General features: G+C 42.0%; 6 protein-coding genes across 6 annotated transcripts in view; 2 read left to right on the forward strand and 4 right to left on the reverse strand.

Annotated features, from left to right (window-relative positions):
- Positions 1-717: 717 nt before the first annotated feature.
- On the forward strand, positions 718-1,961 carry LOC134195827 (uncharacterized). The gene has a single exon (XM_062664912.1). It carries the CDS (start codon positions 722-724, stop codon positions 1,844-1,846), a length of 1,125 nt encoding a protein of 374 aa, XP_062520896.1. The 5' UTR covers positions 718-721; the 3' UTR covers positions 1,847-1,961.
- Positions 1,962-2,843: 882 nt separating this feature from the next.
- Positions 2,844-4,242, forward strand: LOC134195857 (G-protein coupled receptor GRL101-like). Its single transcript, XM_062664944.1, has one exon. The coding sequence runs from the start codon at positions 2,992-2,994 to the stop codon at positions 4,069-4,071; it is 1,080 nt and encodes a 359-aa protein (XP_062520928.1). The 5' UTR covers positions 2,844-2,991; the 3' UTR covers positions 4,072-4,242.
- A 1,796-nt stretch (positions 4,243-6,038) lies between these two features.
- Positions 6,039-7,540, reverse strand: LOC134195960 (uncharacterized). The gene is made up of 4 exons (XM_062665047.1): positions 7,253-7,540; positions 7,022-7,138; positions 6,868-6,940; positions 6,039-6,506 (listed from the first exon to the last, which is right to left on the reverse strand). Exons 1-4 carry the CDS (start codon positions 7,493-7,495, stop codon positions 6,142-6,144), a joined length of 798 nt encoding a protein of 265 aa, XP_062521031.1. The 5' UTR covers positions 7,496-7,540; the 3' UTR covers positions 6,039-6,141.
- A 1,844-nt stretch (positions 7,541-9,384) lies between these two features.
- On the reverse strand, positions 9,385-10,236 carry LOC134196065 (ankyrin repeat domain-containing protein 50-like). Its single transcript, XM_062665148.1, has one exon. It carries the CDS (start codon positions 10,234-10,236, stop codon positions 9,385-9,387), a length of 852 nt encoding a protein of 283 aa, XP_062521132.1.
- Positions 10,237-11,926: 1,690 nt separating this feature from the next.
- LOC134196066 (uncharacterized) lies at positions 11,927-20,712 on the reverse strand. The gene is made up of 7 exons (XM_062665149.1): positions 19,761-20,712; positions 17,642-17,761; positions 16,534-16,578; positions 15,642-16,471; positions 13,925-14,227; positions 12,508-12,615; positions 11,927-12,435 (listed from the first exon to the last, which is right to left on the reverse strand). Exons 1-7 carry the CDS (start codon positions 20,671-20,673, stop codon positions 12,037-12,039), a joined length of 2,718 nt encoding a protein of 905 aa, XP_062521133.1. The 5' UTR covers positions 20,674-20,712; the 3' UTR covers positions 11,927-12,036.
- Positions 20,713-22,558: 1,846 nt separating this feature from the next.
- LOC134195390 (transmembrane 9 superfamily member 1-like) overlaps positions 22,559-23,755 on the reverse strand; it is a 9,176-nt gene continuing 7,979 nt past the window's right edge. The window contains exon 17 of the mRNA XM_062664410.1: positions 22,559-22,850. Coding sequence (XP_062520394.1) covers positions 22,649-22,850 — 202 coding nt within the window. The 3' untranslated portion in view covers positions 22,559-22,648. The remainder of the gene's footprint in view (positions 22,851-23,755) is intronic.

Here is a 23,755-nt window from a genome sequence, read left to right on the forward strand (position 1 = left end):
GGAAACGCCTGTTGGAGCTAGTGCGCGCTAAACACGAGAGAGCGAATCGCTTGACGTGTGATTGTGTGATGTTATTCGCACTCAGAGTCTCACTCAATTTGATTATTAAGATTTTGTAACCGCTTCAGGTTCATAACTCTTTTGAACCTTTAAATTTTTAATTTTTATGTTTTAAATTTTAATTTTAAAATTTAGTTTTAAAAATTTTGTTAAAGGTTTTAAATTTAGTTAAACAATTGAGTTTGACTAACAAATTTCCATTTTTAATTTTTCATATTTCAATTTTCGATTTCAACTTTCATGTTTCGTTTTCTTATTCTTTATTTTTAAATTTAAATTTTATATATTTTCAAGCTTCATTTTTGATTTTATTTGGTTCGGCATCTGAGTTCAGTCAGTCACGTTACATCACATATTGAGCTTCTCGCGTTGGAGTGGCAACCTAGCTAAATGTGCGCATGCGCAGAAGGCGTGGCGAGTCGTCTGTAGTGGAGCGTACTGTACCCTAGCGCTTCCACGTCTCGAGTAACAACTCGCATTAGTAGAAACACTCAATATTAAAGAATTATTGCCACTGCGCATGCTCTAACAAAAACATAGCCTCGGACTCCCAGACACGTGTAGCACCAATTTAAATTTAAATTTACGCTACACGGGTCTGGGAAACCGAGGCTAAGCAGAACACGCCTACAGCTCCGCCTCGTTGCAAGTGAGCTCGATCATGCTCTTGTCACTAAGTTATGAAGACAGACTAGACAACAGCACTGCCTTCTTCGCTCACCACACGTACAAACACCTGGAGAGTATGGCGAGCAAACCGTTTCACGTCTTTCTCTGGTTCATGGTCGCCCTGATGCTGCTTGGAAACGTCGTCGTTGTCGTGTGGAGATGCACGCGACCATCATCACAACGAAACAGCTCGCTCTCCACCATCATCGTCAACCTTGCGGCCGTCGACTTTCTCTATGGACTGCACCTCGTCCTCATCGGCAGCGCCCTTGTCCGACCCGTTTTCGGCCTCAGCTCGGATACACGCCTCGACTCGAGTCCTCCCATCAGCCATCCTCTCTGCTTTGCCGCTTACTTCATCTCCTGTGTGTCGTGCGGAGGCCAAACGGTCGCCATTGCCAGCATCGCCGCATACTCGTTTTTATCACTCAACGTCAGATTCCAATCGACAAATATCTACAAAAATTTTTTTGTCGTGGGGAGTACTTTGACGCAATGGTGTCTAGCCGTTGCGCTCTCGTTTTACTCGACGTTGGCGTCGGTGTGGGAAGTGCCTTGGACGGTCGGAAACTCAACGACTCAGAATCCGAGAAATGTTGAAATCTACTATGTTCTCACACAATGCAGTTTTGCTGGGACGCTGTCGCCAAGCATTGCGGTTCTCGCCACTACCGTGCTGACGGTCGTTTGCGTTGCCGTCGTGCTCTATATCGCGTTCATTGTTAAAGCGGTCTACAACTTGATATTAAAGAGGAGGCAACGGCAACCGGTTGGCGAATCGAAATTCTTGATGATTCGTCTCTGTCTCATTGTGGCCGTCAATATTCTCTGCTGGGGACCCCCGCAGATACTTTACTATTTCGGAAAGAAAAAGGTATCTAATGTGGACATGCTGCTTGATGACAAATATTATCGGACTATTACTGAGGCGACGATCGTGTTGCTGTCGATACCGCCCGCTCTTAATCCGTTGTTATACACCATTGTTACGAAACCATTTCTCAATGTGTTGAAGAGGCTGTGTAAGTCTGGAAACGATCGGATGCGAGTGATGTCGACTATGTCAGAGACGGCGAGTCTACTTCCCGAGGAGCATATTACCCCGGATGAGAGTTGATGTACGGGAGTTTTGTGGACTGTTGGTGTCGATGATAGCTTTTATTTGTGTGGCAACGTTGTAGTTGTGACGTCATTTGTAAGTAGCAAAAATTAGGTATAAATAAATTTGTCAATTGTCGCTAAGTTTGTTATTTCTGAGCAAAGCGAGGCTTCTAGTCCGGGTCGCACAACAGAAAAGGGTGTGATCCTCTCCATTGAACTCTGTATCCGTGTGTGGTGTGTGTGTGTGTGTGTGTGTGTGTGTGTGTGTGTGTGTGTGTGTGTGTGTGTGTGTGTGTGTGTGTGTGTGTGTGTGTGTGTGTGTGTGTGTGTGTGCGTGCGTGCGTGCGTTTGATAGCCAGCTAGACCGAATCATCCACGAGGCTAAAATTTGGCGTACAGGCGTAACTCAACATGGGTAAGATCATAGGCAGGGTGGCATCGACCTCCACCTTCAGTCGAGTCCCCTTTTGGGGTGCAACGTAGAACAACACTATTCTGTTCGCCTTTCAAGAAGGAGACTGAATGCCGCTGATAGACTCAATTTGAAGAAAATTCCGTTACGTGAACAAAATCTCATGGCGTAGTTTTGTTTTCTTATAACAAGAGTGCAATGCTCAATTTAATTAAAATTTCAATATATTCATTTTTGTTCACATGCCATTGTTACGTCGCAATACTATCTAGCAGTCCCATCAGACTGGGTTAGCTGTAGATGATTTTACTTATAACCTACTATAAAAAATATCAAACTACGTCTAGCTAGAGCAAAGGGATAGAGTTCCGATTGTTCAGTGCGTATGTTGGAAACGTGCTAAGTATATTTTACAGGAGGACCCACCTCCACTCGCACGCGAATTTCGAATTCTCTGGAACGGCGCATGGGATCTCCACCTAGTCGTTACTGCCCATTCCTTCTACGAGATATCACACGACGCATTACTATCTATGTATACCAACATAGCCACGCCGCATGCGCAGTTCAGTAGTTTTCGAACGATGCCCCGCTTGGTTAGGCTAATTATTAAAAATTAAACTATTTGTAACTGCGCATGCGTCAGGTCGTTTACAAACTCCTTCACTGCAAGCTCAGCTATAAGTCTAACAGTCTTCTAGTCTATCTATACGTCCATCAAGCTTCTCTACATTTGCATTCAAGACTCCATGTCTAGTCTTTCGGCTGCCGAGCACGAAAACGAGCATCTCGAACGCCTCGCCAGCTTGCCGTTTCACGTCTACCTCTGGATTGTGATACTCCTAACGCTGCTCGGCAATGGCGTCGTCATCCTGTGGAGATGCGGCAACGTGCAGCGACTCTCTCCTCTATCCATCATTGTTATCAACTTGGCCGTCGCCGATACCGTCTACGGACTCCATTTGGTCCTCATCGAGAGCGACCTCGCCAGAACGGTATTCGGATCATCGTGCGATGAGTGCAATTACACTAAATCCGATCCGGTTGGTATTAACGTCTGCACGGCTGCATACTTTATGTCATGCTGGTCGTCCACTGCTCAAACCGCTGCACTGGCAACCATTGCTGGTTACTTGTTGTTATCAATGAATGTGACGTTCAGTAGGGGAACGGTTGGCAAAATGATGTTTGTCGTTGTGAGTGTCGTTTCTCAGTGGATACTCTCTTTTGTACTCGCCTTGTTTTCGGCCATCTACAATGTGTTTTGGGTGCCCTGGAAGTGGACGAATTCTAGAGTCAGTCAGAGAGATATCCGGATATATTACGTATTGACGCAGTGCTCCTATTCAGGGAGTTTGTCTCCGAGCCTTATGGCTTTGATCACCGTGCAATTGGTGTTGGTGTTGATAGCTATCTTGTGCCTCGTTGTGTTCATAGTGTGGGTCACGTGCAAGTATGCAAAACGAAGATTCCCGGATCAAGAGGGAAGACAGCACGACGAATCGAGAATTTTAATGATTCGTCTGTGTGTGGTTGTGGTCATCAATCTGGCCTGCTGGGGACCGTCCCTCGTTCTTTACTACTTTGGGAACAAATTGTTCAACAATATGCAGATATTGTTGCAGGATGGATACTGTAGGATCGTCACAGAAATAACTGTGAGTCTCTTGTCAATCCCTCCCGCTGTGAATCCGTTGATCTACACAATTGCTACTAAACAGTTTATGAGGGTAGTGATGAGGGTGTGGTGTTTGAGGCGGGATGATGAGCATCGAGGTATGACCGAGACTACGACACTGATAGACGAGGAAAACCGTCCACAAACGTGAAATACAGGCTACAGTCTAAGTTGGCTGATTCGACTTTATGTATATAATATATTAGCCATAAGTATCTACTCCATGTACAGTATACCTTGTACAATACTGTAATATAGTTTACATCTTTAAATAATTTTTAATTTGCATTTTTAATTTTTATGTTTAAGTAATAATGTTTGATAGACAGACGTCATTACATGTATCTAAAAATTTAGTTTATACACTACTCATGCGCAAACAAGGCAGGGGACAATGGACTTTTGTCAGTCGCCCATTATGGAGTACTTCCAGTTTAGAGGCAACTAATTAAATAACTAATACATTTTTAGTTACATTAGCAGTCTGTACAGATAAATTTTTAGGAGATAATCTAGGAGTGTCTAGCTACTAGTGTAGTTCTAGACACCTTCTGCTCCATATGAAACTTATAGGCCATAAACTATGACTGACTGACTTACCGCTTAGCTAGGCTAGTCTAGTGTCCTTTCCTTGTCGCTTGTGGGAAACACGTTTCCTTGAATTTGCATTAGGCAAAGCCTGAGGTCTTATTTAAGAACGCGCGCTAATGCTGATGGCACGTGACATCAGGATTAGGCAATTTACTTTACGGAGCGATTTAATAAAATATTATTGTATTTAGCATCATTATCATCATTGTCGTGGGTATTAACAATCACCGTTGGCCAGCTAATCCTAAAATTTGAAAACATTGGTTGCCATTTTCAAGATCATAAATTAAAAAACTAGCCAAATTTTGAGGGCACGTGCCCCTAACAGATCCCCTAACTACGCCACTGCAAGTAGTCTATAGGTATAACGGTCACTTGATGGTAATGCACGTTGCACAAATTTTAGAATGCCTTCGCATTGTTCTTTTCTCTCTAGAAGATAAATTAAAATCAGGCAGTCTCAGAAGCAGAGTGAAAAAGATGAAGTAGAGAGCGAGGAGAGAGCAATTTAATTAATTTGACATCTCCAACCACCAATGTTCCATGCATCTCTCATTATTGCGGCATGCATGTGCACTCCAACGCGTTGTCTGACGCTCTCATGCACCCACTCGTTAGTCAACATAGAGAGAGCGTTAGAACGAAATCGGATTACCCCGTAATTAAAGCAACGAAGTCACAGATAAAACTTAAAAATATGCAGACGCTCCCCTAGCTAGATTATAATTAACTAGCTAAACGCTTTACGTTCAAGCAGCCTAGCCTCGTCCCCGGACTCTCTCGCGCTAGTCTTGTCCGGTGCCCGTATAACCATTCCATTCGCGAGACTGGAAATTGTCATAAGGGCACCGGACAAGACTAGCGCGGGAGAGTCTGGGGACGTGGCTACAAGCAGCATAGGGGCAACAAACAGCCTATATCTAATGTCATGCAGTTTTAATATCTCGGCACGCATGCATGCAGCTATGTACTTGAAAATCACAACTCGTAGCAAACGTTTCTGACAGAACTGGCATTGTAGCAATTGCATAGAGTATAGAAACTGTTTGTATGTTTTTATGCTTCTGTTGTGTATTCAGTCATTGGCAGACAGTCAAAATTTTAATTATTTATTGATTACGTCAAGTATACAAATAATGCAAATAAGGTAAAGTGATTAGATGCTCTTTGAAAAACACTACGTACACGCTTAAAGCTTTTCTTTAGGCTTGGCCGCTAGACCCCTAACACACTAACCTGCAGCTGAATGTTTCTAGACCAATGTAACTACAGAATGCTGCCTTAAGCTTGGACTTCTTAGCCGAGCTGCCTGTTCTCCGTGTGAGTAAGTCTGACGGATTGATGGCCGATGGCATGCTCAGTCAAAACAGTGAATGAACAATAATAAAGCACGCTAGACTTCAGTCCCCGTATTACACTAATACAATACTAGACTACTGTATTTTTCAAGTTAATTGAAAAGTTACTTAACTTATATACCTGCAAGTGTACTGAGTAAGTGACCGACACGTTCATTTTTTGCAACAACATATATTTCAATACACTGAACGTCTAGCTACGAAAACATGCAGGCACTCATACAGACGTCAGAAGTACGAATTTCGTCCCAATAAATATCCCACAGCTCGTCTTAAGACCAATTGATTGCTACTTTAACAAGTTTAGATACGACTTCAGCCTTCATCTTCACGTCTTCGTCCGCACAAGCGTCGAGTAGCTTTCCAACGGTGGCCTTGTCTTTTAGACGGTAACACCAGTCATTGAGTATCACGCGGAGTTTCTTCTTGTCGCTGAATTCCTCTATTTCTTTTCTAGCTTCTTCACACTCTTTGAGCCTGTGAGACTCGATGATGTCCGCGAGTTCGTATTCATGGTAATAGAGAGCTTCACCGAGCTCTTTCCATTTGTGCCGAGCTGCTCGACTCACGGCGTAGACTACTTCCTCGTTAGCACGATAGTTGAGAAACTGAGAGATATAGGACATTTGAAACGTTGCTATAAAAATATTAATTGATAGTTAGTTACGAAGCATTAGACATAGTGGCATCCGGAAGCTTTAGCAGTTGGTTTGACGGCAGTTCCAAACGCCGGATCCGGGTCTTGAACTGCAGTCAAACCAACTGCTGAAAGCTTCCGAATGCCATGCACATCAAGAATGCCATGAAATTGTTAGGAACAATGGCGTCGCTTATGTAGGGATCCGCGGAGACCGACTATGCCATCCATTGATTGATGAGTGGTATAAATGTGACTTTTTAGACCCTAGACAAGTTCTTGTAAATATAATTGCCAGTCGCATCGCGGCCTCTCCGGTTTTTTAGATGTAGCGACGCCACTGTCAACGAGATTGTCGTACTACTACTAGAAAGACGACGCGATAGTGATTCTTCAACAGGAAAACGTCGCCCCACTGGCGCGGTAGGCCATTCCTATACACATACACCAAAAGAAAACCAATGCTTAGCTAATTATGACGAGAAAGCGTGAGAAGATAAACTTAATTAACTTACCAACTTATAAAACGGAGCAGCAGCCTGAGAATGTAGTGCAAACGGCGGTGTCGGGTTTCGAACTCGTTGAGTGGAAGAAGGCTCATCGGAAATTTCTTCTATGTCGCTGTCTGCATCCTAGAGAACAATCTAGGTGTGTGTGTGTGTGTGTGTGTGTGTGTGTGTGTGTGTGTGTGTGTGCGTGCGTGCGCGCGCGTGTGTGTGTATCGATGCGTGCCTAGATGCACTTACGTCGTTATCGTCCGTCTCTTCGCCTGCAATCTTTCGTTGTAACTTCGGAGGTTTAAACGGCAGGATGTAAGGCATAAAATCCGAAGTCGTAATCGTGCAACGGCAACGCGGACTCTCCGTCCTCGACCAATCGCGTCCCTTCGGCAGAACGAACCGAAACGGAAGGTATAAATGCATCATCAAAAAATTCTTGTCCGTCACCAAAAATGTTATCTCCGGCGGGTTCACAAGAATGTTACTCATCGGTGGTACATCAATTTTTATTTTTATTTTATCCTCAAACTTGAAGCAAAGATATCCAGTGACTTTTGTACTCCACACAGATAGTTTCTTGTTACTCCGTTTACAGTGTTGGTGATCCGTTCCGACGAGAGGAGACGAGTTGGTGTAGCACGCGAGATAGAATCGCATCCTTCGTTCGCCGTAGAGATATCCGATCACGGCGAAACGGACTCGCCTCATTGGTATCCAGGCAGTCTCGAGTGTCGACGGACGAGAACCGAACGATTCGTAACAATAGACGACGACGTAGACGGTCGCGCGCGAAATGCGTCGGATCCGCACAGACGTCGACTTCGAGTTCGACCGGTCGATGTTACCCTCGGGCATGTCCATCCACTCGGATATGCTCTCGCGATCGACGCTAGGTAGGAAGGCGTAGTGCACGAAGAGATCGCCATACTTGGGGTTCCAGTAGTCGATGCAATGGGGCACGAGTAGGACGGCATCTTCGCTTAGCGCGATCGGATTTTGGCACGTGATTGTGATGTAGGGACTGGCGACGATGTACGGATGCTCTTGTCTCGGGTGGATGTTGGGAAGGTCTTTGCATTCCAGTATGCGGCTTTTGCCTGTTAGTTTTCTCGTTTTCCCAGCAATCGTTCGTACTCTTTCGTCGATCTCTTCGGATATTTGCAATGCGGGAGGCGCGATGGTTTCGTAGACTGAGATGAATCTGTTGTATTTCATGGCTCCTGCCGGAATCTTCAGTTGAGGGCATAATTCCTCACATTCGGACGGCTTGTTGCGAATAGATTCTATAAAAACGGTACTCATGTTTCACGACGTCTAAACGTAATCTAAACATCCAGGACCGACGGAAGTGAAAAAAGGAGCCTAACGCGCGTTAAACAACGTACCTTAACGCACGCTACAAGCAACTTGTTCATTTAAAAATTTGCTTTTTACTAACTAAAGAAACTTATTAATTAATTAAAATATACTTATTATTCTATTAAATACTTGCACGGCCGGAAGAATGCGGCAATAGAAACGCGGCTTTCTAAAATCACAATTTTGGAAATTGGGGCGGCCATGGCCGCTGCGTTTCTGTCGGTCCTGATGTCATTGTCAACAACTTGCCTCTTCTGGAAAAGATCACACTTTCCTTAAAGTGATCAACAAAGCGAGTACCAGAGAAGAGAGGAATGTTATAGCCCCAAGACTTGACGTCCTTACTTCTTGTTGTCACCAACTGCATCGCACCTGTTTCAATATGTCTATACTATTTTATCGGAAATCGAGTCAACAATTACCGTATTTCCTCTAGTAGTAATCCATATCATTAGTAACCCTACTCGAATAGTAAGTAACCCGTGTATCTAATCGATTTGAAAAATAGTAGCCCCGTGCTTGATTAGTAACTTATGCTTTGGATGTCAGAGACCAAAAGGGTAACAAAAGACATTGAGGGAACAAAACAAGTCTGGCGAAAGAGACACGGTCACGTATAAAAAGATGAAGACAATGATTCTGGCATATGAACATTGAAAAAAATAGTGATCCATGCTCGATTAGTAACCCTGCTTGAGCAATTGGTAAACCGTGGGTCAACAATTAGTTTGAAAATAGTAACCCATGAGTTACCATTCAAGGAAATACGGTATACTTCACTGTACACACACACACACACACACACACACACACACACACACACACACACACACACACACACACACACACACACACACACACACACACACACACACACACAAACAGTGCATGACACTCCAATACGTTCACATGCAGTGCATGCATACACAGCAGAAAATTCAAACAACTATATACAATTACTAAACCATTAATTAATATTTATATTATATAAGTTAGCTCAGTGTTTTTTCATGCATGCACTAACCTTCGCACTCTTGCAAATACAATCGAACTCGCGGATGTCTCGTATAGTGCGATGGCAATTGCTTCGTTTCGTCGACGAACGAGGCACTTTCTCCTGCCTCAACAAGCATCTCCACCGCTTGCACACAACCGGTGTAAGCCGCTAAGTGGAGAGGTGTCAGTCCCCTGCATTCTCGTCGATTTCTAATCACTGCGTGTGTTGACAGCAATGACTCTAGCATCGACAAAACATCGTCTCTTTGCATATCTATGTCCCGTGTAAATCTATGAGATAACTTTTCTTCTGGTATCTGAAGACACACTTTGTGAATCGGGGAAAGCTCGTGAATGTCGCTCTGATTGAAATCGGCACCGTACTGTATAAGAATCGGAATGGTTTGGTACGCTTGGTGGTCGATTGCGTACGCCACAAGCGAGAACTCGTGCTCCCTCACACGGGCTAGAGAATTCGGATCGTCCCCGTACTCGAACAACGATTTTACAACCCTATAATTGTCTCGACCAATCGCGAACATCATTGCCGTCATCGGACTTCCGTAGAAATGTCCGACTTTGGTGAAATCTGCGCCTTTCATCAATAGATTTTCACAATATTCGACGCGGTTATTCCAGGCGGCTATCATCAGTGGCGTAAGTCCGTCTCTGTAGATGAGATTGACGTCCATGTTGGGGGAGTACCATGGACTTTTTTTGTCGAACCGCAGACATTCGCCGGTAAATGCACTCCAAATCACTGAGGGCGCCGTGTTGTCTCCGAGAATTTCGCGCTTCGTCAGGAAGTTTCGTCTCAGACTTTGACGTTCTTGTTGAACGCGACGCATGTCTTCAATCGTAGAAAGCAAGGACATTGTCGTGTCGTTCGTTCCAGATGAAGCGACCGCTTTGTGGTAATAGCGAAATGACTGAGCAGTCAAATCGCTTCACGCATGCTCAGTTCGTCGCTAAATGCATCGACTAGATCTCGATGTGTAGTGGTATATCCGGGGTGATTAATAACTTGTCCGGTTGATTAATTAATTAGAGTTGGTTAACTTAATTAATTTAATTCAGATAGTTTGTAGACGAAATATCCAATTTCTAGTCTTTTGTGTATACAGTAGTGCCCGGATAAGTAAAATACACACACACACACACACACACACACACACACACACACACACACACACACACACACACACACACACACACACACACACACACACAGACAGACAGACAGACAGACAGACAGACAGACAGACAGACAGACAGACAGACAGACAGACAGACATTAGTACATTAGTTTGTGATGTGTATTGACCCTATTGGGTCTCTTGAACATTCTAAATAGTTTTAGTTGTAATAGCATTCATTTATGAAAATATATGAAGACAGACAGACAGACAGACAGACAGACAGACAGACACACATACACACACACACACACACACACACACACACACACACACACACACACACACACACACACTAGCCTCGGCCTTCCAGACCCGTGTAGCGTCGATTTAAAATCGGGTCTGGGATGGTACCGCCTCTTTTCAATATATTGCGGTTGGTCCTAGGACCAGCATTAGTGTTCAGTTTCATAAATGCATACCTTTCCAATTACGACCGTAATACAAGGACGACGAAGACATGTCCCGCTAGAACATCGTGTCGCATCCCGCTGCACAGGTACCTTTGTGTTTACAGTGACTACGGTTTTATCATTTGTGTGTCAGTAGGGAACGGAAACGGGACGTTAGAAAACACTTTCTTTTACTAGTGGTGCCGCGGACGCGATCGGCATGTGTCTGATCTCCGTGAATCCGCTGCGAGCAGCTGATAGTCGCGCGTGGAACCGCGAATTCGCGATGAAAATTCGCGATGCGCGCATCCGCTATGACTCAATCATTCCGATTCGATGTGACTTGCCGCGAAATCGCGACAAAACTTCGCCGTGATTTCTCTGCAAGACCTTGTCTAGTAGACTTGATCATGAAGTCGTTGAGCATGCAGCTGGCTGGCTAGTAAGCATCGGTTCGAACAAACGGCTTTACTAGGTGTCGTTACTGCCGTTGACAGGCGCAGAATACAAACCACGACGTGTAGGGACGTGAGTTTGCGTGAAGAGCGCACTACAAGTTGTCGTTTGTGTACAGTGTAGTCTTTGGTAGACAGCTTACATGCACGAGATGTCTTCGTTGATTACAGCTGAAATTGGGAAGGTATGCATTATGAAACTGAACACTAATGCTGGTCCTAGGGCCAACCACAATATATTGAGAAGAGGCGGTACCACCCCAGACCCGTGGAGGACGATTTTGAATCGGCGCTACACGAGTCTGGGAGGCCGAGGCCACACACACACACACACACACACACACACACACGCACACACACACACACACACACACACACACACACACACACACACACACACACGTACTGTATTTGTTAACAGACACAGCAGCGCTTTTTCTTTGCCAATTGGCGCAACACAAATCCAGCATCCAGCATCGAGACACTAGGCATGCAACATCTTCGCAGCAAAAGCATGCAGTCGATTATGCAAAGACCAAAATTAATTAATGCATCAACATTTAATTCAACACGTACTCGGATGCTGCAGTCAAGCAGCCAAGCGCAAGTCAAGCAAGAGTGGGAGACGAACTCTAGTACACGAAAAGTTTCTTATTGGCAATGCACGATCTAAAAACGCTGCCAAAGAAGACGTCTTCATCATCAAAAGCAGCGATAAGCTCTCCAAGAGTTCCGTATCCTTCTTCGTGACCCTTCGACCAATGCTCGAGTATCAACCGCATCATCGTCGAGCGCCTGCCGTCGTGTTCGCAGCTCAAAATCCACTCGATTTCTGTCTCGAAATAGCCGAGTACTAATCCTATCTCTTTCCACAGAAAGCCGAAATTCCTTGCCGCACATTCGATCACGTGACCGTCGATGGGTAAGTCGAGACGATTTGCCACGTGAGTTTTCGGCCAGTGTCGGTAATGTTCCGCGTTTTTCATCATTTTATGACGGATTGTTGAATACCGACCCGTTCTCGACCACGGCTAGGTAATAGCGAGTCTCTAGTTAGATGCTTGCAGCAAGTAATTAGAGAGAACACGCGCCATTTGACTCACTTGCGGAGGTAACTCCCAATCTCTCCTTGAGGTTTGTGGAGAAAAGCCCGCGTCCCAAACATTATAAACTTGAATTCGATGATACAGCCACGTCATGTCAACTCTAGTCTAGGCGAATGCAAAAAATCGCGTACAAAATACGTCGCATTTTACAACAACCGACCGCTTTCCAGCTCCGGGTACTGTAGTAGTAACCATATTTGGTCGTAAACACGTCCCTACTCGCCTACCCAGATAGTTTCCGGGACAGTGTGGCGCGCTTTTACAGTCGGCAATCATGCACATGTTGTTACCATGACTGTCGAGCTACCTACAAAGCTCTGAAGCCTTGATGCATGCACTTCCACTAGAATGGTAGCTACTTTCGTTCCAGGAATGTCAAGCAACTTGAATCTGGCGTTTACAGCGTTGTCTATTAAAAACTTTAGCGCGCGCTAAGTATACGCCAAGTACCGCGTATTTTCCGAAATTTAATAAACGAATCGCAACGCGAAACAAATTTTCACAAATTTACCACCTGTTCGCAAATTTTCGAAAAATGAAATAACGAACAACGTCATTTGAAGGCGCTAGTGAGTTAACAAGGTGTTTGCTTTAGAGACAGCATGAAGTGCTAGAGATTTAATTGCGTAATTACGGCAACATGACATTGGACAGGCATCTAGAGTACTGATGTCTATTTTGTCATTTCTGCATGTCTCTTCTTCTTTACATCTGTCTTCGCGTTGTTTTCTGACAGTCTACTTTGTACTATCTTTGTAGATATATACTGTACAACCTCGATTATCCAGGCTATACTCTGGAGACAGGTTAGCTAAACGTCCGGATGATAAATATTAACAAATTTCCTCCACTGTGGTCTGTTTCTACACTTACCGAACATTCATGTCAGAAGAGTCATCAACAGCTGCCTATTTATTAGATACACAGAACTTGTCCGGATAATCGAAAGTCCGGATAATCGAGGTTGTACTGTACTCTCAGAATAATTATCACTAGACCGCCTCGATGGCCTCAGTATCTGTGACTTTCAGTTTGTCCGCCACGGTATAATCGTCTTTGTTCCATATAAAAAAGTTGTTGCTGCGATTTAATACAATTACAACTGTAGTCTAATATCTGGCAAGCTAATATTTATTATTTATGTTATAGGAGGTGTTCACACCTTTGTTATTGTAATTTACACTTTGCCACTAATTTGAAATGTTGCCGACATTTTCCTCTCAACTACGCACTAGGAAAATCTTGACGGTCGTCAAAACATGCATTTCGTTATTTTTCGGATTCGTGAGAATTCGCAAGGTAAAGGTGTATTAGGGGTGTTACTAAAACGACGGTCAGCCTCTAGATACCGCTTCGACAACTGGAAACCGGTCAGTATTTTAAGACAAGAGAGTTACCCGTATGTGAGACTTACCCGTATAATGCTATCCAAATCGAACCACTGCTCTCTCCACAGCATGTCGTCACGTGACGTGAAGGATTCCCACGGTTCTCTACTAAAGACGGACCACATCATGGTGGGAACTTGCAATCTCATAATGTAACGAGAAGATTCCGTTTCGATAAAGCAAAACGCGTCGACGTCCGGACAACGCGTGTTCAACGCCAGCAATTCGAACGAAGTGTAGACTTGAGATAGAAACGAATCAGAGTGACACAGCGTCGTCGTCGCTCTCTCCGAGCGTAGCCTGAAACATTTGGGCAGCTCCAATCTAACCTAACGATGGAGAACAAATAAATCAGCAATTTTGTGTATTTTTTATTAAACATTATAAAAAATTAAAAATTAAAAAAGTTATGTACAATTATAAAAAAAATTAAAAATTAAAAAGTTATGTACAATTTTTAAAATTTTTTAATTTTTGCATTTTTATAAAAACTTATATTTATGTTTTTAAAATCAAAAAATATATAATATATTAATTTTCATATTTTTTAAGTTTTTATAAAAATGCGAAAATTAAAACTTTCAAAAAATGTGTAAAATATTAATTTTATTATAGATTTATGTTTTTTTAAAAATAAAAAATTTAACATTAAAAATTATATAAAATAGTAATTTTGATATTTTTATATGTAAAATTGAAATTTATATAATTTTTTAAAAACTTTTAATTTTTGTAATTTCTATAAAACTTCAATTTATAGGTTTTTAAAAAATATAAAAAGGAAAAATTAAAAAAAAATATATAAAGCTTTAATTTATATTTTATAACTGTTTTTTAAAATGCAAAAATTAAAAATTTTCAAAAATAAAGTGTGCCAAATATTAATTTATATATATATATTTATTATGTTTTTCTTAAAATTAAAAATTTTTAATAAAAGAAGAAAAATTGTGTATAATATTAATTTTTATATATTTACGTATATGTTTTCATAAAAAAAATTAAAAATATACATTAAAAAGAAAATTATGTAACAACTTAATTTTTACATATTTCAGAATTAGCAATATTTTATATAATTTTTTCTTTTTGTTATTTTCCTTTTTCATTTATAGAAACTAAAAATTTTAAAAAAGAAAAGTCTAAAAAATATTAATTTTTATATAATTTAAATTCCGACTTGTTCAATTTCTTTATTATTTATTTAGCCGTACCCACTAATTTTGAGCCGCACTCATATATAAAACAAAATTTAAATATTTTACATAATTTTTTGTTTCATTTTTAAAATTTCTCCTTTTTATAAGCATATCAATTTTTATTAAAAATAAAAAAAATTATAACATATCAATTTTTATATTTTTCTAGATAATAAGAAAAATTTTGAAAAGAAAAATTATATAAAATTTTATACGTTTGCATGTGTTTGTGTGTTTTGGTGTCTGTCCTGTCTGTTTGTCTGTCTATTTGTTTATTTGTCTGTTTGTCGTTTGTATGTTTTTGTGTCTGTTTGTCCGTTTTCTTGTCTGTCTGTCTATTTGTTTATAGGACTGTCTGTCGGTTTTTGCGTCTGTTTGTCCGTTTTCTTGTCTGTCTGTCTGTCTGTCTGTCTGTCTGTATATCTATAATTTTTTATAAAATGTTAAGTTTCACATATTTACATGTTTTCATAATTTATACATAAAATATATGTTTTTACATTTCATCGCAAATAATAAATTTTTAATAATGTCATTGTTTCACCTTAATCTCGTCCTCGAATCTCACATCAACGCCGAGTACATCCACACTCCATTTGACGAGATTCTCGCACGTCTTCCGATCCCTCTCACGCACCACAGCACTCGCCGAACACGCATTCATATAACCCACAAGCTTCAGTCGCATCTCGCGCTTCAAATACTGACTACCGAGTAAACAAAAGTTGACTCGCCTCAATGGTCGACTCATATCAAATTGCTTCGTCCGATATTCGTACGTAACAACAAACACGCATGCGTAGGGAATCGTAGAGAGAAGAATCGTGACCGACTTCGGATCTCGTTCTTCGGCTTGTCTGTGTACAGACCAGTCGGACATACTTTTGTATTGACTATCTTTTGTGAGGTGTTTGTACAGCACGGTCAGACGTCCGGGAATGTATCCGAGATTGCGCGGCTCGTCGAGTCGTCCGGGAATGAATCGGACACGTCGGTGTTTGTGATCGAATCGGAGCGAGTGCGGTATCTGTAGTACAGCCGGTCGTTTTAGTTTGATTTCGTGTTGTGTCGTGAGCGTGATGAACGAGGAGACGACGACGCGCGTCCACAGTCGGTTTTTGTCGTAATTCGGTGGCGCGTCGAGATGCTTCACGTCGTAGCGGTAATACTTTCGTCTCACGGTGGTTCCTCCGTAGCGCTTGGTCATCGTCTGTACGACATTCGGGGGATACTCTTCGATGATGTCGATCGTCGGAACGGTCTCGGTCTCGTGAATAGCGAGAAACGTTTTCTTGCTCAAGTTCCAGTTCATCGTGTGGATTTCCAGTCGAGGACATACTTCGCCAAACTCGGCTGCGTCGTTTACGGCATTTTCTAACGTTATATATACACTAGATAACTAACTATCTAGGCTTCTAGAGTATTTATTCGCTCACCGTTTCTAGAATACACAAACCTGTCTTCTCTAAACGCGGAGCAATCTAACACGAGACGTTCATAAATTAGATTGGTGCTCATCTATACTGTAGCCCTAAAGGTATTTATATCAAACTATTACCGTGATTAGGGAGCATCTCATACGTTCGCACTTATTTTCTAAATGTAAAGTATTTAATAGTTGCTAACCCCCTATTGACCTCTACCTTCCCTGGCCCCTCCTCTATTTAAAGTCCCTAACGCACATTCATATAAGGCTATAATTCTAGACTAATATTATACGTGTGTTTATTTCAACAAGTAAGAAACACAAGCAAAGATAATACTAACTAGACAGGGCCGTAGCAAGCTCACGAAATGTAAAAGGCCTAGCGCATGCTAAAGGATGTGGTACGCTATCGCGCGTTAGAACAATAACGGGCGTTAATAGTTTCCAACTGCATATAGCCGATAATCCGGATCACTTCCGTGATACTTACATTCCCGTATATGACGTAAAAGAGGAGCTACCAGTTTTGTAACTACAACCAGCCGTGATGTAGTGAAACAGACGCAAACCTTTACCAGATGAATAATAAATTATGAATCCATGTGAATGATGGTTGTCTTAGTTTGCTGTCCAGCACAACAGTTCATTTCCAAGCATTACATACGATATTTAACAGTCCAGAAATTTTAAGACCACGCCTACAAATGATGGGGCCATAGTCCGGTCTAGCCCATGCCACGCTACGCCCCTGAGTCTTTTAGGTCTTATTTGCAAAATGTAAGCTAGTACACTTCCAGAACAAAGCAAAACCTATTAGGTGCACCCTAGCTTGTGCTTTTGCAAATCTTCAAATGGTTCTCAATTACCGTCTTGAAAACGTTACAGGATACAGTAGTGAGGCGCCATTTAGGCAATCAATCAAGACCTAGTGTTGTTACAGTACATACGTGTACTTGTTTTGCAATGTTTCTAGTTAGTTAGGCGCCTCTAAAAATAGTTCCATTCTAACAGGCGTCCTAATTTATAATAGAGTCTAAAAATAATTTCAACTCCAGATGGCGCTTCAGTAACGGAGGTGCTTCAATTAGGATAATTATGGTAATTAGCTAATAACTCACCTCTTGCACGCAATTTGGTTATGAGAGGGACCGCCCAGAGAGCGCCAGAATAGGCAAGAAGTCGACACTCACTTCCGTCATCATCTTGTTCTCTTGGTGTCACGGAAAGTTTTATTGTACCTAATCATAAGGAACACAACACACTTGTATAACTACAGATACTCAGAAGAAGTACATGTACTCGCAGAGTACGCATAAATATGTATGTTGACAAATTAGCTGGTGGTGTTTGTGGTGTTTTAATGGCCAACAAAGCTTACAAAAATTATTGGCGAGCAAAACGAGCCTCTCTCTTGTCATGTCAATTGAGCTCGAGATATATTATTGGCGAGCGAAGCGAGCCTCTCTCTTGTCATGTCAATTGAGCTCGAGATATATTTTATTTATATATTTATATATTTATATATTTATATATTTATATGCGTACGTCAGCACTTGTCATATAGATTTACGGCAAAACGGAAAGACGGATCGACAAAACGACGATGCCAGATGAATGCCATTTTGGCTCCGTAACATATGCGCTAAAAATTGAATAACGTGTCCCCTTTCGAGGGGTCGACTCAATTGTAATTTGTTGGCGAGAAGAGTCAAACGACTCTCGATTTTGCTCCCCTACGCGACTAAAGAGCAAAGGAGACCGATTCGTGACAAACGGAATGAAAAGGAAAAGCTAAAAGAAGAGAAAAGTCTGTTTTTTGAGTTTCCACGCGTTACTTTGATAGAAATTATTGCTACGCAACCATTGTCACGTGACTATGCGATCATTGTTACGCGACTATCTCAGTAAACGAGTGAGACGACTGAAGCGTGAACGAAGAATTGAAGACAACTATAGTGTTTTGCGTTCAATTATCGGAACTCGGCTTTCAGTTACCCGATTCAGGCAAGCAATTATCCGAATTGGGCGTTCAGTTATCCGATGTTCTGTCCTAATTAGAAGTACCAAATATAGAAATAATTATTTTAGTCGCACATTTCTTTCATGACGTCTTTCTATGATGCTCACTCACGTTTCAGCTGAACAATAAATGATTGATTCAAGAAAGATGAGAAGGTGAAGTAGTGAAATTCGAGCTCTTCATTAGCTAAAAACCAGCTGCGACGCATGATGGACTGTTGCATGGTATCACGCAGGACGCGGGATTTACAAAGTATGCGGATTACACCACGATTGACGGAGCAAGACGTTGTTGTAGGCTTCCTAGATATGTAGATTTAGTTCGCTCACAACAGCTTAGTTAGACCTCCGCGGAAACGTGGAACACCAAGATTAGTGCAAAGGAAATTATCCTACAACACACACTAAAAATTCACGCTAAAGTCAAGATTAATTACAAATTATTGAGTCTATACAGCTGATGAATGATGATATTTGAGCAGCTGCCCAACCGCAGACTATGTAAGTTATTTAGTTGCACAACAGCCGTAAGCAACGGATAATTGAACGCCTGAATCGGTTAATTGAACGCAAAATACATTAGAAGAGCAACTGAAAGTCTGTTTCCTGAGTTCCCGGGTTTGTTTGACAAAAACTATTGCTAAGTAACGCAACCATTCTTACGCGAATTGGTAAAGACAGAACACCATCGCTCGCCAAACACAATGCTAACCGAGCATTTACTAGTAGTTCAGTAATGAAACTGGTGAGATGTCTGCTCACCTTCTGTCTTATATGATCTTCTACACTATTAAAGCACGGGTCATTTACACTCCATAAGATGACTCTCTTACCAACTGAGCTATCGAACCACACACACACACACACACACACACACACACACACACACACACACACACACACACACACACACACACACACACACACACACACACACACACACACACACACGTACACTATTAAACTATGAAGTCATTGACTTGGTTAATACAAAGTAGATCTTGACTCTATGAAATTTATAATACATTGTAATGTAACTCCATTACTACTACTACTACTATATGTACTGCTGTTGCTACTATAAACTACTTGCATTGTTTGTTCAGTTGTGTTGCAATGTAAGAATACATTATTATGTTTATTTAAACTAAAAATTATTATTTGAACAAATTAGATAGTCTATCACTTTTGTATTAGAAGTAATTACTATTGACTTGCCTTCACGCTCTCTTAGATATCCCTCGATAAATCGGTGTTCTATTTCTAATTCTGGAATTATATGACTGTGTGTTGAATAACATGCCGGTATTTCTTTGTCATAATCGATGGTCGTCGCACTCGCTCCATGCTCGACGAGCAGCATGACAGCATCCGTACAACCGAGGTAGGTCGCAATGTGAAGCGGTGTCACCCAGAATCTTCCTCTCACGTTCACATTGGCGCCTTTTGCCATCAAAACCATCTCTAGGATCTTCAAACCTGTCGAAGCTTTGTAATTGTACGTCGGTTGAACTGTTATTTTATGAGGCACAAGTGTTGCTCGTGGTCCGTGAGGATACCAATCGACTAACGAAAAACACGCTCTGTGCATCGCCGAAAGCCCTTGGTAATCCGTATAGTTGATATCAGCGCCGTATTCCAACAGTCTCTCGACCGATTTGATTGATTGACAGTCGATTGCAATGGCTAACGTTGTCAGATAGGCTCGATGATTGAATACGACCACACCATTGGGGTCTGCCCCGTACTCGAGTAACGCATCTACTATCATATCATGGTCTCGACCAATCGCTATCATCATTGCTGTAGTGATTCGTTCATCGTCGTATCCAATCGCTTCCGGGTGTGCACCGTGCTTCAGTAGCACTCTAGCAAAATCGACGTGGTTTTTCCAAGCTGCTACCATCAATGGTGTCACGAGGTTGTCGTCGCATGCGTCGATATTGTCACCTCGTTTGATACAAGTGTGCAGGAGCTTGAGATTGTCGTCTCCTGCCGCCTTGACAATGTCGGGCATTTCTTCGCTGAGAGGTAAGCCGTCTGCAACGTGTAGTATGGTATGTAACAGTCTCAGACGTTGACGTTCCTCGTAGATGTCGCGGATGGCCCGCATGGCAACTCTTAGAGACATTCTTGACGTTAAGACTCTAAAACAAGCAACCGCTCTGCGTAGAACCAAATGACCGAACAGTCAATTTGAGTTGCGCATGTGCAGTTTACTTGAATTTGCCGGCTCCACGTGACTATTTATCGACCCGCTAACGTGCGCACGTTTTCAATCTACTGTTGTACACGTGTACGGATCATAGAGCATAGTACGTGTACATGTCTAGCTAGCAATGGTTTAGACATTGAGCTAGCTAGCGTGAAATTGCTTCAGAAAGAAATTGGCGTAGAGATGAATTGGATGTCTTCGACGTTACCACGGAAACGAAATGGTATTCCAAAGGGTTCTCATCATTGTATCAACACATCCAAAAAAATCCAGCAACAAGCACAAGCTAGACCAGTGGCGTAGCCTGTAGGAAGATGTTTACGAGCGGGAGGAGGGCCTGTACCGTGGAAATATCATCACGAGTAAGCAAAAACTACCTCGTTTGCAATTGCCAGACCTTAATAAGATTTGCAAGAGTCAGTAGCACAGAAAATGTCTATTCCTACAGTGACCGAGGGCCCCCGGTTCCTACGCCGCTGTAAACAGTGAGTACAGTCACTCCTTTTAGTTGATTGAGCTTTATCTTTAATTCTTTTCTGACACCTTAATTAGGATACAGATTTTGTTTTGCGTTACTACTGTTAGCAAAGAGCTAGTATTAGCTAGCGAAAAGAACAACTGATTTGTCGTAAAATAATTTCTTTCACTAGTACCTGTTTAGCAGTGACAGGCTAACGTAGGCAAACTCAGGGTTTACTGAGGAGGTGGCGCAGTGATAATTTCTACTTATGACGTCACTATAAATCAACTAAATTTGCCAAAAAAAGTTGTTTTCAGTACTAAAAACGCGATTTAAATCACGTGCATTTAACAGATGCGCATTGCTAACTAAGACATCAGTGACGGATCCAAGAAACAGCTAAAGAGGCGTGGACAAGACAAATTGAAGCGAAGAGTAAATAACAGACTGAACTAAAACCTTAGGGCCGGATCCAGAGAGGGTTCAGGGTTGAAACCCCCTCTTTTCCAATAGACGTGGTTCAATAATTTCATATAATTTTATTAGAAAAAAGAAAATTAGTAATGCTCTAGATAACTGCTAACGGTGAACCCCCTCTTTCAAAAATTCCTGGATCCGGCGCTAAACCTCAAACAAATAGACTGTCGTACGTACTAAGCATGTGCCCTTTCATGCACTACTCCTTGAGCTAGAGCTACGCACTCAATCGTCACAAACCAATCATTAGCTTACGTCTGTCAGAGCCTGAAGTGTCAGAGTTTGACTCAGGTGAGCGGTGGAATTTGCCAGTAGTAGCCTTGTATGTTTCTTCGTCAGACAAAAGAAGACTAAGCGATGATCATTTATTCATTTATTCATAGCCTAGACTAGCTCTAGTATAACTATAAATTTTAGCTAGAAAAATATTGTACCAAAACTGAAGTCTCTATCAAAATAGAAGATTTCCAGATTTTACTGACCTGGGGGGGAGGTGCTCAGTGCGCCACTAAAGCCCTTAGTTAATCAGATAGATGAACCAACGACTGAACAAGCAAATGACTACAAAGTATCCGGGAACTTAAACGCAATGCATGCTAGGTGTACCCCTGATGTAGTGTAGTGTCGTAGATGTGTTGCCTGTGTGATGGTGACTCTTGCCCCGAAAATGTATCGAATAATGCATAACAGTACTAAAGTAGGTCGTTGCCCTCCAGAGCTTCACATACGGACCACTCTGTTATCCCAAGCCTCGCAGTCCCCGCCATCAGTGCTGACACACTCACGACAACACATACATCATTAACTAATTACTAAATATAATTCCACCACAAAACACACAAACTGTCAAAGACACTCGAAACTGTAAACTCGCCAACGGTGTATAATTGATTCTAGAATTTCACTCGACTGAGAGAAAGACGGGGCAGTACTCTAGTCACCTAGACCTCAACTTCAATCCATCTTCAATCTCGAATAGATGTAACGTATAAACTGCAAGGATGCACTAAACGACACTGTAGCGAGCATCAAGAAGAACATATAACAGACAAGGATCGTGTAGCCAAAGAACTGCACCGACTGCAGCACACCGGACATATTCGACCGCTTGTAATAGTAGAACAGAGAATACCCAAATACATAAAAACTAGCCGACCTAAAACAGAGAGACAGAATGTCAAATGCACAGCAACTGTACTCGTCTTACCCTGAAGCTACTACACAAATTATCAGTTGTACTAAGCAGATATCCAGAGAGAAGAGGTAAAGACAAGCAAGATGGTCAAACAATAAGTAGATGATGCTGTTGGACATCACATAGTGACATACATACATGTGACCGAAACTGTAGATACAAAGCAATATACATTACACTGACATCTGGGTCTGGGTCCTTTGAAAAACCAAACGCAGCCAACCAAATGATTTTGATAGCAAGACAGTTAAATAAAAATTCCATATTGATGTGTGTGTGTGTGTGTGTGTGTGTGTGTGTGTGTGTGTGTGTGTGTGTGTGTGTGTGTTTGTGTGCAAGGGTTCAAGAGATATCATGTCTTACAGACAGACAGACATTGCTGTGTAGTAGGACTTTACTTTAGTGATTTGCAGTTGATGTACAATAGTTCAATGTTTGAAAATATATGTATTGACAGACAGACAGACCCGCCAAAGAAAGCCACGACATTGCTATTCAAATTCAAATGATAGACCGGACATTGTGGCTTTTGACCACGACAAGGGTTGCAACACCTGGATATAGTTCTGGCACACCCTTGGAGCTCTGATATTTTTCCAAGGTCATCTGAGTCAGGTGGTGGTGCTGCAGAAAGAAGAGAAGAGAGGAAGAAGACAAAATATGCAACGGAAATCTACCAGGTGGATCAACAGTAGGTTTCATTCCCTTAGTTATAGAACATTTGGGACGATGGGGTGAGATGGGAAAAAATTTCTGGAAAGGCTAGCCAAGAAGTCACGTGATGAACTTGGTCAACCTAACGCTGCTGAGTTTCTGGACATCTGGAGAAAGAGATTCTCAACTCGACTTCAGAAGTGCAGCACAAA

This window comes from Corticium candelabrum, chromosome 20 (assembly GCF_963422355.1).
Source record: "Corticium candelabrum chromosome 20, ooCorCand1.1, whole genome shotgun sequence".
In the NCBI taxonomy this organism is placed as follows: domain Eukaryota; kingdom Metazoa; phylum Porifera; class Homoscleromorpha; order Homosclerophorida; family Plakinidae; genus Corticium; species Corticium candelabrum.